Source organism: Punica granatum, chromosome 8, assembly GCF_007655135.1.
Source record: "Punica granatum isolate Tunisia-2019 chromosome 8, ASM765513v2, whole genome shotgun sequence".
Classification (NCBI taxonomy): domain Eukaryota; kingdom Viridiplantae; phylum Streptophyta; class Magnoliopsida; order Myrtales; family Lythraceae; genus Punica; species Punica granatum.
Window position 1 is genome coordinate 10,793,767 of NC_045134.1, and position 12,974 is coordinate 10,806,740.

At 38.8% G+C, this 12,974-nt stretch overlaps 1 protein-coding gene and 2 long non-coding RNA genes across 3 annotated transcripts; 1 reads left to right on the forward strand and 2 right to left on the reverse strand.

The window, feature by feature from the left end:
* Positions 1 to 319: 319 nt before the first annotated feature.
* Positions 320 to 1,958, reverse strand: LOC116187234. The gene is made up of 3 exons (XR_004152010.1): positions 1,052 to 1,958; positions 850 to 933; positions 320 to 733 (listed from the first exon to the last, which is right to left on the reverse strand). It is a non-coding gene; the product is annotated as an uncharacterized LOC116187234 (long non-coding RNA).
* Positions 1,959 to 3,277: 1,319 nt separating this feature from the next.
* On the forward strand, positions 3,278 to 6,884 carry LOC116216085. The gene is made up of 4 exons (XR_004158617.1): positions 3,278 to 3,436; positions 5,150 to 5,437; positions 5,884 to 5,945; positions 6,339 to 6,884. It is a non-coding gene; the product is annotated as an uncharacterized LOC116216085 (long non-coding RNA).
* Positions 6,885 to 7,614: 730 nt separating this feature from the next.
* LOC116189243 (homogentisate phytyltransferase 1, chloroplastic) lies at positions 7,615 to 12,735 on the reverse strand. Its single transcript, XM_031518814.1, has 13 exons — positions 12,343 to 12,735; positions 12,058 to 12,105; positions 11,102 to 11,361; positions 10,932 to 11,015; positions 10,774 to 10,848; positions 10,276 to 10,359; positions 10,074 to 10,163; positions 9,589 to 9,690; positions 9,379 to 9,474; positions 8,985 to 9,056; positions 8,806 to 8,901; positions 8,586 to 8,690; positions 7,615 to 8,164 (listed from the first exon to the last, which is right to left on the reverse strand). Exons 1-13 carry the CDS (start codon positions 12,395 to 12,397, stop codon positions 8,123 to 8,125), a joined length of 1,209 nt encoding a protein of 402 aa, XP_031374674.1. The 5' UTR covers positions 12,398 to 12,735; the 3' UTR covers positions 7,615 to 8,122.
* Between the last annotated feature and the right edge of the window lie 239 nt (positions 12,736 to 12,974).

Genomic DNA, 12,974 nt, shown 5'->3' on the forward strand with positions numbered 1-12,974 from the left:
ATCAGCAGATTTTAAAATCAACTGAAGGGTCATCTTCTTCTTAATTCTTCTTTTTTCTGTTCTCATCGACTCAGGTAAGCCAACAAGTGCGCCGACTCGTTCACTAGTTTTGTGCTCAAACAAAAGCTAGGAGTTCATGTCCTTCCACATGCGATGCCAATTAGCTATCTCTTTCTGCTTCCAATGATGATGTATCGAACGTCCGTGCCCCATATATCTTCCTATCTCTTGATTTAATTTACTTTGTATGGGGATTAGGCCATGCTTTTCTACCGAAAAATGTGAAGGGTCACGAACAGCAAACACAGCTTCTCTCCTTCTTGAGATTAAACCATAGTATACAAATATGAGATCTCTATCTAATCTGGTCTCCAACGACCTTAAAATATTTTATTCATTACATCAAAATTCACCATTACAGTCAAATATAAAGCTCTCTTTGAAGCACAGTAGAAATGATCTGGATTTCATAACTTTCTCCATCTAGCCGGACATGTCTGTTTGGCCTAATTTCAGAATTGATGCATAGAAAGGAAGCAAGAAAACTGTATTATTATGTAGGGCACACTTGATATGACAATCAGAATGAGTTACGAATCAAAGTAAGTTGCTTTAGGTATCTCACGAGGCAAATTCACATTACGAAAGTTCTTTAGGCATCTCATGAGGCAAATTTACATTTACAAAGCATGTCGAGAGCGCCAAACATTGAGCTTTGACTCCAGTTTGGACCCTGGAAGAAGGCAGAGTTAAAATATATCACATACTAGTCTTTGAGCAGCAAATATTACGTTTCCTAAAATCATACATAATTTTCAGATTAAGGTAATCGAGAAATATATTGATTACCTTAGGGATGAACAGAGTTATCAGCCTACATGTGTGTACATAACTGTCTCTTCTTGTAGATTCAAGAGTTCTCACTCCCATCCCCTGCAGTTGTAAAGCATGATGGTATTCAAAAATTAGTTCTTCAGCACTTAAAGACAAAATTACTGATTAAGAAAATGAAAATAGTTTTACAGAATGAAGTGGGATTAGGAAGACATACATGATTTCAAATGTTACATCCTTTCTATCGAAGTAAGACAACTCCTCGAAATGTATTTGTAGATGAACAATCTTCGGCTAATCTGTTCCTGTATCCTTGACGCATGCTTCTTCTAAGCGAGGGCATCCTGCAATCCTCACACGCTCTAGGGATTTGAGCTTTGATATCTCTTCGAGCAGAGTTATCAAACTGCCGCACTGAATGATTTCAAGCCTGCTAAGCGATAGCAGATCTCCTATCCACCCTGGCAAAGCCACGAGATTACTCGAGTTACTGAGGTAGAGCACCTCAAGAATGGTGAGATGAAGAAGCCAATCCGGCAGCGATATGAGTTTCAGGATTCCATAGATCACTAGACATCGGAGGCTCGTAAGTGCTTGAAATTGCAGAGCATTCCCATTCTCATCGACAGAGAGACCAAGCTGGCTGCACTCCCTAATACAAAGTCGTTTAAGCTTGTTCAGATTTTGCATGCCATGAGACAGAGAGGTCAACTTGGGGCAACGAGCAATTGTCATTCTAGAGAGAGAAACGAGCTCATGCAGCCGAGCTGGGTCATTTCTAGAATGGGCCTTAATATGAGCTGGGCCTGTTGGGGTCAATAAGGCCTGAATTACTTTTATGTCTATACAAAGCCGATGTATATATGCGTCTGAAATTTTACTTTTCAACTCGCAATCTCAAAGCTATACATGGTAGTGTTGTGCGGTGGTTATTATCTATGTTCAGTGTTCTCAGACATTATTTTGTCTCTGAGGTTTACTTTATCTTTCCAACACTATGAATTCCATCCACAGAGGTTATGCATTTATCGACTGAGGCCTGAAAATTTCGAAACCGCATTGTGCACTCATCGCTATTGCCCTTATGAATCATGGATGAACCAGGTCGATTTAGGAAAAGTCGGCACCCTTTATGATGCATGTTCTATTTTTTATAATCTGACCCATCTTGTCATCGAGGTCAATTTCTTTAGCTTTTATCATCTGACCTCACTACCTGTGATAAAGGAAACTACAACGGGATATATGATTTAATTTATTTTAAATGATGTTATTAATTTCTTTCATTAACTCTGTTGAAAATCACTTAACGGTTGATGGGTACTTGATCTGACCCCCCAAAAAAAAAGTTATTTAGTTATTTATTTATTTATTTATGTTGGATGGGAAAAGAGGTGAGAAGAATCAGCTAGCAAAGTTGGCAATGGTGGCACTAGCAGCAGGGGTCCTGACGTTTGGATCAGTTGGGGATGCATCAGCTGCTAAGAGCGGTGGGAGAGTCGGCGGGCAAGCTTTCCGTTCGTCAGCCCCGAGAGGCAACTCCAGGTTGGTTCTTTATGACTAATATGATGCTGATTATATTCTGCCTTCCGTATTTTGGATTAATAGGCTGTTTGGGCAAATTTATCGGACGGTTGTTGATCGGACTAGTTTCATCTGGATATGGCTAATCATTTCGAGAGTCAACGGAGGCATCTATTGGGAAATAATTGATCATTAGTGTAGTTTCTTTGACTTATGGGCTGTGCTTAACTCACTTAGTGCAATTTCTATTGGAACTTCATCGGCCTTAGTGTTTGTCCCGTCTAGTATGATGCAAATTTAAAGTAATACTGTGGAGCTGCACTCTCTCTCTTTCTTTCTTTCCTGCTGAATTGGCATGATAGGTTCCTTTTGAACATAATCGATCGTCTATTGCCAAGCGAAAAGTATTCATCCGAAATGGATCCCCAATGATCGTCGGATGCGGAAGCAAGTCCTGTCCACATAAAGAATAACTGGCAGTCCCTGAATAATGTCTCCTACTGGTTCATACCCGAGTCCTTCACCATTTCCTCCATTTAGTCCTTCACCTTCCTCCACTATAACAAGTCGTGAAGAGTCATTTAAGATTTTCTCATCTTTCATTCTATTTCAGTTTGCTTCATTGTCTATTTCAAGAAAAATGACTAGCTAGTCACAGAGAGAAGTGCTAATATTTTCTAGTGATTCCTTGAATTGAATCCAGTGTGAGACCCGGTATAAAAAAATATCCATACACATATGCATATATATATATATATATATGTTGGATGTTTTTATGTTGCCGAGGAAAAAAAAAATTAGGGTGAAGAGGGCCCCACGTGGCCCTCATTCCCCCAAAAGTCATCCTGCCACCGCCATTCTTTTTTTTTTTTTAAATTTCAATTGTACTCTTTCTTCCTTCCTTCCTGCGTTTTTGCTCTGTTTTGAGATAGAAAAATCGAAGAAGAAACAGAGAACAGGGGAGAGAGAGAGAGAGAGAGAGAGAGAGAGAGCGCGAGAGAGAAAGAGAGGTATAGAGGGACAGAGAGAAAGGGAAATAGAGAATTCGATCGAGAGTCGGGATGGAGTTTACCCGAAGGTAAGGACCGGAGTGGAACCTTGCTTCATCAATTTGCTGAATCTCGATCAATTGCTTTGTTCGTCTTCTGAATTTTGATTGAACTCTATGTGATTCGAATTTCTAGTTGTGGGGAAAGGTCGATTTGTTCTGAGTTTAGCCATCGTATCGGATGCGGGAAGCTATGGGTTTCCTTTCTTTTCCTTTTTCATTGTCCTGTTTTTGGTTGGGGGAAATCCTATCTTGCCGTCGAACATAGGATAAGGATTTCTGAAATCCTTCCTACCTCCTATCGCCCACTAAATGCATTTTCCTTCATTTATTTATTTATTTTTGGTAATGCTAATGCTTAGCTAAAGCTAAACTAGCTGTTGAAGAACAGAGCCCTCCCTGAAAAAATAAAACCCAAGACAAAAAAAAAAAAAAAACAATGAAAGAGACGTGGGAACTGGGAAGCTTCAAGGAGGAAGAATAAATAAATAATTACAAATTAAATATTATGGGCCTAGAGAATATTGGAGGCCTTATGGGCTTACTAATTCCAAGTCTACATTAGCATATCAGCCCATTAGCAATTTTGTTGGTTGAGATATCCATTAAACCGGCTCTATTGTGTAAAGAACACCAGTTCCCACTCAAAATGATTTAGTGTAAAGGGTTTCTAGATTTATGGCTAGCCAATCTACCTTGTTTAGACCAATGCCGAGAAAGAATTATAGAACTTAACTCTCACCATGAATTTTCTTGTAATTTTATTTTCCGGCTTAATAGGGGAGCTGGGGATGGGTATCTAATAGGTAAACCGTGTAAAGTCGGCACAACCCTATAAGGACATAAAGTTCAGTAATTACAATTACTTTTGAGTGAAATTAATTACAATTACTTCTTCGTGAATGGGAATTTTGAAAATCTAACATGTATGTGGAGTAAAAAAAAAACCAGATAAATTTTATTTTCGTCTAAGCATATACTATAGATATACGGATATTGTCCCTTTTTGGATTCAGTAGAATGAAACCTTAATTAGAAGAAGCATGATAATCAGGTACTTTGGTGGTTCAAAGGGAGAGCTCCTAGTAAGTAAGTAGTGGCTTATGAATCAAAACATTCATTTGCACATTTTGAATGTTGAACAATGGGAAAAGCCGTGCCAAAACAAAGTGGAATAACTGGAACTAAGTTAAGGAGTAAGGGTTGAACTAGGACGAGAAGAGTATCTTGGCTGTCATATGATTAGATACTTGGTGGTGTGATATACGTTTATAAATTGGTTTCCTGTTAAATTTAATATCTGTCAGGGATGGAGTATATCAAAGCCATGTATCTCGAGGACTTCAACTTGGTGATTTATTTTTTGGAGTTATCGATGAGTACTTCATTCCATTGTAAAATGATATATATATATATATATATATATGTGTGTGTGAATACTCTATTCCTTTGTAAAATGAAGTATTATATTGATATAAATTATTTAAGAAACATATTGTGATAATTAGAGATTAAGAAATTGGTCTTGCTACTTCATGTGAAAAGGATTTGAGAGATATTGCCTTTTATGTTCATTTTGATTTGAGATATGCAGTGTGATTGTGTATGCTGATTGTGTATGAAATATATGATGATAATATGTTGTCATTGTAATGTGATTGAGATTGTGTTTTTGTGTGATGATATATGAGGTGAGATAGCATGATTGCAATTGATTATGCTTGTGTTGTTGTTTAACTATAGCCATGGGACCGCTGGACCCGGCGGATTATAAAATGGGCATGATCGGCCTCTGGACCTGGCGGAATACAAATAGGGGCCCGATCGGCCGCTGGACTCGGCGGAATGCAAATAGGGGCCAGATCGGTCGCTGGACTCGGCGAAATAGAAAAAGGGGCCCGATCGGCTGCTCGACCGGCGGAATAAAAATTGAGGTCAACTCTTACCGCTAGAGGTTAATAGGCGGCCCCTGCTTGTGAGACATGGATATTGGGAGTTGAGGATGATATGAATGAGATGTGCGGGGTCACGGTACCGTCATAACTCTGTTGCGAGGAAATGCAACCCTATGGCTATATTGATTGGTGGTGTTGTATATTGTTTGTCTGGTATGATTGTTGAAATTGCTGTAAATGTGATGATTTTGAGATTGTTCAAAGTTGTTCCGTAAAAGTCGTATTGTTTACTGAAGCTTGACTTAGTTAATGTATGAGTGTTAGTGGTGCTGAGTTAATAGTTAATTCTAATACTATTATGATAATTGATTGTTTACGAATGAATTTAGTAATTATTTGTATGTATTGTATAATATGCTATGTTGGTGAATTAAATGACGGACTTGGTTATACTAGTATTATCTATATGAATATTTGGTTATTTAAATATATATATATATATATTACTTAATATTAATTCATTTTACTTTGTAATATAGTACTCACTGAAATGCAGCTCACACCCTGCATATATTTTTCCAGATAAGCTTCTAATTGCGTGGAAGAACTACTTTTTGATATCGGCGATCAGCTCGGCAAGCTAGGTAGGGACTTTAGTTATTTGACAGGTATTCTTTTTGTATAGAATTACTCGAGAATGTTACGACCTGAAGATTTTGTTTAGTCGTATTGCTGATATGAGAGCGAAAAAGAAATCTCCGGAAAAGTGTATATACATATTAGAGTTAATGGGTTATATACTTTCGAAATTTATGAGAATCAGGTTTTTATGTGAGTAGTTCTTATATGATAATGGATTCGAGGAAATACAGGGGAAACTTTACTGCAAAATTTCGAGTCGTGACATCCAGCTAGCTAATCGGAGGCATATGCTAAATTGGCTAAAGCTAACCATCTATTGCTAGCCGTAATTCCTTTTCTTGAATTTCATTTTTCCCCTAAATTTTTAGATTACTAATTTTTGACATTATTTGAAGGTTTCACATCAACGTTGAGTACACCAAATGCAGAGTCAGCTACCGTGTCGTCGAAAATAGGAGTGGTGAGTCAGAGTCAGCTACCACGTCATTGAAAATAGGAGTGGTGATTGTACTTACTTTTTGCTCAGTGTCTCTGAAGCGGCGGAAGCATCGCCGCTGTCCACCGACATGTCCGCGACTGCCTTCGCCGCGTCGTCTGCGGAGCCACCCTCCATGGTTCCGGCTGGTGCGAAAAGCAAAGAGAAAGGATGGGGTCGATGACGGTGGAGAAGAAGATGGAGAACTGATTCCTCGGAGAGTTTGCGTATGAATGAGCTCTAATGGTAGTAGGGTTTCGGCTTAGGAAAGGGCAAAAGCGGCCTTAACCTTTAGCCGCTTTTCCGTTTTCATCCTAAGCCTTTTTCCTTGTTCGATTTTTTCCTAAACATTCCTCATTTTTTCACTTTCGTCCTACTGCCTAATTTTCCGTCGAAACTAGGTTCTTCTTTTTATTTTTTATTTTTTTGTTTAAAAAATAATATGAAGAAAATTTTACGAAATGAATCACAAATATCTCATAGAGCAAAAGTTCAACAGTGAAACTTTCTGGACTCACTTTCATCAAACAACAAATGCTTACAATCACCGGTATAATTATCTTATATTTTTAATAAGGAGGACGTTTCTCAACGACAGGTTAGCTTAGGTGACGGGCTCTACTACAGTGAATTTTTTTATTTTTTTTCAAAATTTACTAAAAGTACCTCGTGCGAGATAGGCCACATCTCAAAAGAGATAAATTCTACGCGTCTCTCTTTAGACATTAGAAAATCATAAGATGGCGTTTAGTACATGAATATCCACGGATTCCCAAGAAAATCACATGATTTCCTATTTGATTAGATCATGACAATTCACATTTCTACTCTTGCATTTTCACTCAAATTGTAATGTAAAAAACCATCGGGGATTAGAATGTAAATTCCTACCTTGACAGAAATATGCATTACCAATAATTTATCAGGAATCCACCAAAAGTCCCATTAAATACTTTTAGCCCACTTTTTGATCAGATCATGACAATTCACATTTCTACTCTCCCGTTCTCACTCGAATGGTAATGTAAAAAACCATCGGGGATTAGAATGTAAATTCCCACCTTGACAGAAATATACATTACCAATAATTCATAAGAAATCCACCAAAAGCCTCATGAAATACTTTAGCCCACTGTTTGATTAGATCATGACAATTCACATTTCTACTCTAACATTCTCACTCAAATGGTAAATGTAAAAAACCATCAGGGATTAGAATGTAAATTCCCACCTTGACGGAAATATGCATTACCAATAATTTATCAGAAATCCACCAAAAGCCTCATGAAATACTTTAGCCCAGAAAGCCTTTTCAATTCCAAAACCATATCAGAAGATCAAGACGTTGTTGCTGGCCATCACCAAACCCCATGAGGTCACTTACAAATAACCAATTAGTATTTTTTGAAATGACAATAAGGCTCTGAAACATATCATTTTGAGTTCACAACAAAATGAAACATAGTCTATGTGGGTGGGGGCCGAGAACCATAATTTATGTACTACCAAAGCTGCTCAATCCTAGTTGAACCACAGGAAAAAGGTTAGCAGAATACGGACTTAAGGCGACTGCTACTGTTTAGTGAGTTGAAAGGCGTAAGGTAACGACAGGAGACTTCCAAACTGTTTTTCCCTCAATAAGATGATATGTTCTTCTAACGACATTTCTGAGGCTCATTTACACCATCTTCTGATCCTTTCAACTTATCTTACCAGCGGTATCAGCAGATACTCTGCATAAAATAGCTGCACAACAGCAAAAACCGAAGGAAGAGCCGGTTATTAATATGACGTAATCAATTAATTAACAAGAAAAAGTAGAGAACCAGAGAGTGTTCAAACCCGAACCCAGAAACATTCAGTTTTGTACTGTCCACCTACTGCATTTCTTCTCATATTTGGATTATTTTGTGTTGGTACTGGGTCGATCTTATTCTATCTCAGTTTACCAGGTGAAAGAAGGCGGCATTGGTGATCACAGAAGAGTTATAACTGTGTTGCAATCAGGAACATTGTTGAAGACTAAAAACTGGGTAATCGACCAGAAATTGCATGCACTGCTTTTAGTCCTAGGCTGCATTAAACTGAAATCCACACTGACACAGCCTTTCTCACAACACCATGTCTGCAAAGGGGCAGGGTTCAGTGATCAAGTTCGATAAGCTACCTTCCAAATAAACATGTAGAAGGAAGTTATTGCAGCCTTGCTCCTGAAATCTATAGATTTGGCTCGTGCCCACAGTATGGAGGCCAACACAGCATGACCTGAGACCTGTATCCGAGCCAACATGAAGAGCATACCACATCAGATCATAGTATGATCCATGTAAGATGAAGAACATGGCCAAAGAAACAAGATCGGAATATAGTTGAAACTTATATATTACCGTGATGACTTTGCTCCAAAGATAGGAAGACATCGACCCAACAAGAATGGAAACAGCATAAGCCATTTGGAGGAGTAATATGCATATCCAAAAAACCTGCCAAGCAGGAAATGACACTTAGAAAGCAATCAGTGTGGAAGAATCTCAATTTAGGGGAACTGTGTGTACAAAACACGAACCCGCTTTTGGCCAAGACGCACAGTGAAAGATCGGATGCCAAATATTCTATCTCCATCAATGTCGGGGATGTCCTGCAAAGATTCCAATTAAACGATAAGAAGGAGAACCTCAGGCATTCTTTGATATATGAAACTTGTACACGTTATAGTAGGTAGTGAGTTCAAAGGCTGAGGAAAACGCGGAGCGTTTAGAAATATATCTGGTTCCAAAGAACAATTCCCAGTTTCGATTTTATCTGCCATCTTGATATTCAACACAAGAAGGAAATTATGTGCTAGATTTATCCTCACAGGATGTCTTGCACTTGCACGCATCTTGTTCAGTGACAATTCCTTAAAAACCTCAATTTTTAATCATGGAAAAATGTACAGCTCGAAAGTCCAACTTCTCTACCTTAAACAACGCAATAACAACAGAGAAGAAGCTCATGAAGGCAGTGGCGAATATTACTGGGCGTGAAAGGGCAGCGGGTTTTCCGTACACATGAGTCTGAAATAGAGCCACTTCATTAGCAATCAATGGACAGATGGGAGTCTGGTTCTAGTCATACAAAAAGACATACTCAACAGTTACGAGGAGCAGAGAATGTCAGGGTAGACAAACCTGCATGTGAAGGAAAAATGCAATCTGAACGATCACAGCACGGACAGCCAGAATGCACATCGCAGCAACAACTGCAGATCTCTTCCATCTAAGTAATGGCACCTGAAATATGACATTTTCAAGAAGATCTTGTGAGACTAATTGTTTCGTTTGATTTTCTTTTTAAATCGAACTACATTTGATATACATTGTTGTGAACCTGACCACCACCTCTAGAAGAATCAGCCACTTAACATGATCCAGGTCAAGGGATTGGAACAAAAAGTACTGGTATTGAGCCCCAGTAAGCCCTTAACTGATTTAATATATGCCCTCTAGTCCATGCTACTCCAAATTTTGCCGTAACATCGCATAAGTATTTATCAGACTTAATGGAGCAGCCACTAGTCGACAGCAAGAAAAGCTTTCATTATGCTTCGGAAAATAAAATATTTTTCCCCTTTTTGCTGGTCAAGGAAGATTTAAACAGATATGCCCCTACTCACATTAATTGAATAAGCTGTTCCAAGCACGAAACTGATGAAAAGGGCCCAAAACAATGGCCATGAACCTACAACCCAGCCAAGCCAAAAGCTCTGCAATCAGAAAAATGATTATTAATAGACTGTTCACTGAAATATAGATGCTTTGTATGGACAGCATTCTTTTGCATAGTGATTGTTTTAAGCATAATGTGCAGCCTGATACCATTATTAAGAAGGATGTCACGATCATGATGCCAGTTCCAACAGAGTATTCTCCCGATGCCAGGGGAAGATAGGGCTTGTTGACCTGCAACACAGCAAATTGCAAGCAGAGTCAAATAAGGAAAACATGATCAAAATAACTTAGTTTTTGTTCGTCAAACAAGACAGTCGAATTGTTGCAGAACAGAAGAGTAAAGCACAATACTAATGATTATTTGAGAGGTAGAATAAATGGGTTATGTTATAGCCATATTTGGGGAAAAAAACCATAGTACCAGTTTGGGAATGCAGACAAAGCAAGCTTTCAGTTTTCTGTTCTCCATTTTTCTTTTAAAGAGATGAAAATTTAGGCAGCGATGTTTGAATTGCATTTCACAGGGAGTAGTTTAAATGCATTTTAGAGAATTAGAGGCCATCCTCCAGAACCAGACAAAGCCACTAAATATGGAAAGTGGGAGTGCATGTGCAACCAGCTTAAGAGATGCACAGCTTGACATACCTTGTCTATATCAATATCAGACAACTGATTTAAACCCACGATGTATATATTCATAAAGAGGGCAGCCACAACCGCCTGAAAATTTGCAGCCCAAGATTGTTATTTAAAAAGAAGAAGATCAATCTGTAGGTAAAAAATTATATGCTGTTCAGAATAACCTCCAATAATCCAGTGAAGAACGTGGGATTTAAATCGGATAACTTCTCTGCTGCGAGAAGAGAAACTGAGATTATGCTCAGTGCCTGCTCAAAATAAAGCCAAGTGTGAGTTCTTTGAGTAAACTAAATCTCAAGAAAAGAGAGCGCCCAAAGTTAATTTCAGACTTAACTGTGCCTATAACTGTGTGGGGCCGGGAAAACCGGTAAAAGGCATCGGCAGCATTTTTCAAAGAATTCCATGAGTTGTTAGGGCTATAAGCTCCAGGTTCAGACTCCAGTGGTTGCCCAGAGGCTGCATTAACTGAGTGCGTTTTGTTGCTTCTTTGAAGCGATATGGACCTCGGTTGGGGGTTGTTAAGATGGTATGCTACGGAGTACTTGTTAAGGATGTTCAATGTGCTGCTCCTAGCAACTTGTAAACCATAAGAACCTGAAATTGAAATCCCCAATTATGAGGAATCCCACTCTTATACGAACGAAGTAAGTCGAAGGGAGAGATGGCGTAAACTTTTTACAAAACTGAGACAAGCAATCCTCATGGCTGGTTTTGTAAATCAACTTCTGTGGATTAACAATTACTACTAGCCTAAATAATGATCAAATTATTACTAGCTTAAAGAATACTGAGCATTTCTACAAAGCAAATATGCAAGACATTTAAGAACCTTGCTATAGAAAACACTTTCTTACCAAGCTCGATTTAGACAGGAAAACTAAAATGAACTTGAGTACATTTTATTTTAAACAATTCCCGGGCTTTGCATTTTATGTTTTCATAGATAAAAATTAAATCCCCATCGTTTTTTGAAAGAAACCACATCAAAAGTGTCCGCAGACATAATTTCAAATCGATTTCAAGCTTAGGTGAGAGAGACCAGAATGGTTGCAGACCATATATACCTATTAAGTTGCCGGGAGACACACTACCACAAGCAAGTAAAACAGAGGCATATTCGAAGAGACATGAAAACCAGGGCAGCTTTGAGTAATTACTAAAGAGGTATAGAATTGTCAATAAGAAGAGCGATTGGAGAAGATCACTTCCATCTCATAAACGTTTCAGTCATTTTCATTCAACTGCAGCCTAACATAGGTCAAATTCTGCACAGCGGAGCAAGAGACATACTTGCCAAGCAGGTCTTCTTGAAAGTGTCGCCCCTCCAAATCTTTTCTCCTGCCAAAACGACACAAATGCATGAGACAAGACACCAACAGAGACGCGAAACCCCACCACAACTGTCAATCCTCGAAGAGAAAACCGAAAAATGGGGAAGACACAAAAGAAGGTTTAATCAACCAGTCACTCAATCAATTAATTGATTTCAAGAAAAACACGGAACTACATACCCAGATGGCTTTTCAACCATAAAAGCCCAAAAAAATCAGAACTTTGGAGGAATGGCTGGCTTACCAGTGGAAAGTGGAGAAGGGGTAGGAGGAGAAGAACTCAGAAGCAGAGACTCCATTTTTGGGCTCCTTCCTCTTCCTCAACCAAAACAGAGCACAACTACTGCCCGTAGAGCAGGCTCTGATGCTCAAGGAAAAAGAGAGAAATTAAATTAGATCAGGGAATTCAGAGGTGAATGCAGGGTTTTGGGTCTTGCTGGGGCTCTGTTGCGATTGTTGTTCTTCTTCTTCTTCTTCTTCTGAGTGAGCTGTGAAAGAGCGTGGTTTGCTTGTGGGGTTTTTCTTCTTCATGCGCTGACGGAGAGAGGACCATGTGGAGAAGTCGTCGTATGTCACTGTCGTTTTCCCACATCTCTCTGCAAAGGGACGTCAGTCTTCTCGAACGTGAACTGAATTTGCTCGCTCGAAGAAAACAATGAAACGAAACGTGAAAATATCTGAGGCCGCCCCGACAGAAGATCCTAAGTCCATTTGCTTATTTTCCATATGCGCAATTTCATTTTATTTTTCCCATTTTTGAGGGTTTTTCCAGAAAATAAAGTCAGCTTTTTCGTTTCTCAGACAAAAATTATACTAGGACACTGAAAAAGACCTGACCATACGTGGCTTCTAAAGATAGACAAAATAATAATGTTA

Coding starts and splice junctions, on each gene's coding strand:
- LOC116189243 (XM_031518814.1), bottom strand. CDS start 12,397: ATGGAGTCTCTGCTTCTGAGTTCTTCTCCTCCTACCCCTTCTCCACTT. Junction 10,360..10,773: donor CTGATATTGATATAGACAAG/GTATGTCAAGCT, acceptor GCTGTGTTGCAG/GTCAACAAGCCCTATCTTCC. Junction 10,164..10,275: donor TGACATCCTTCTTAATAATG/GTATCAGGCTGC, acceptor TTCTGATTGCAG/AGCTTTTGGCTTGGCTGGGT.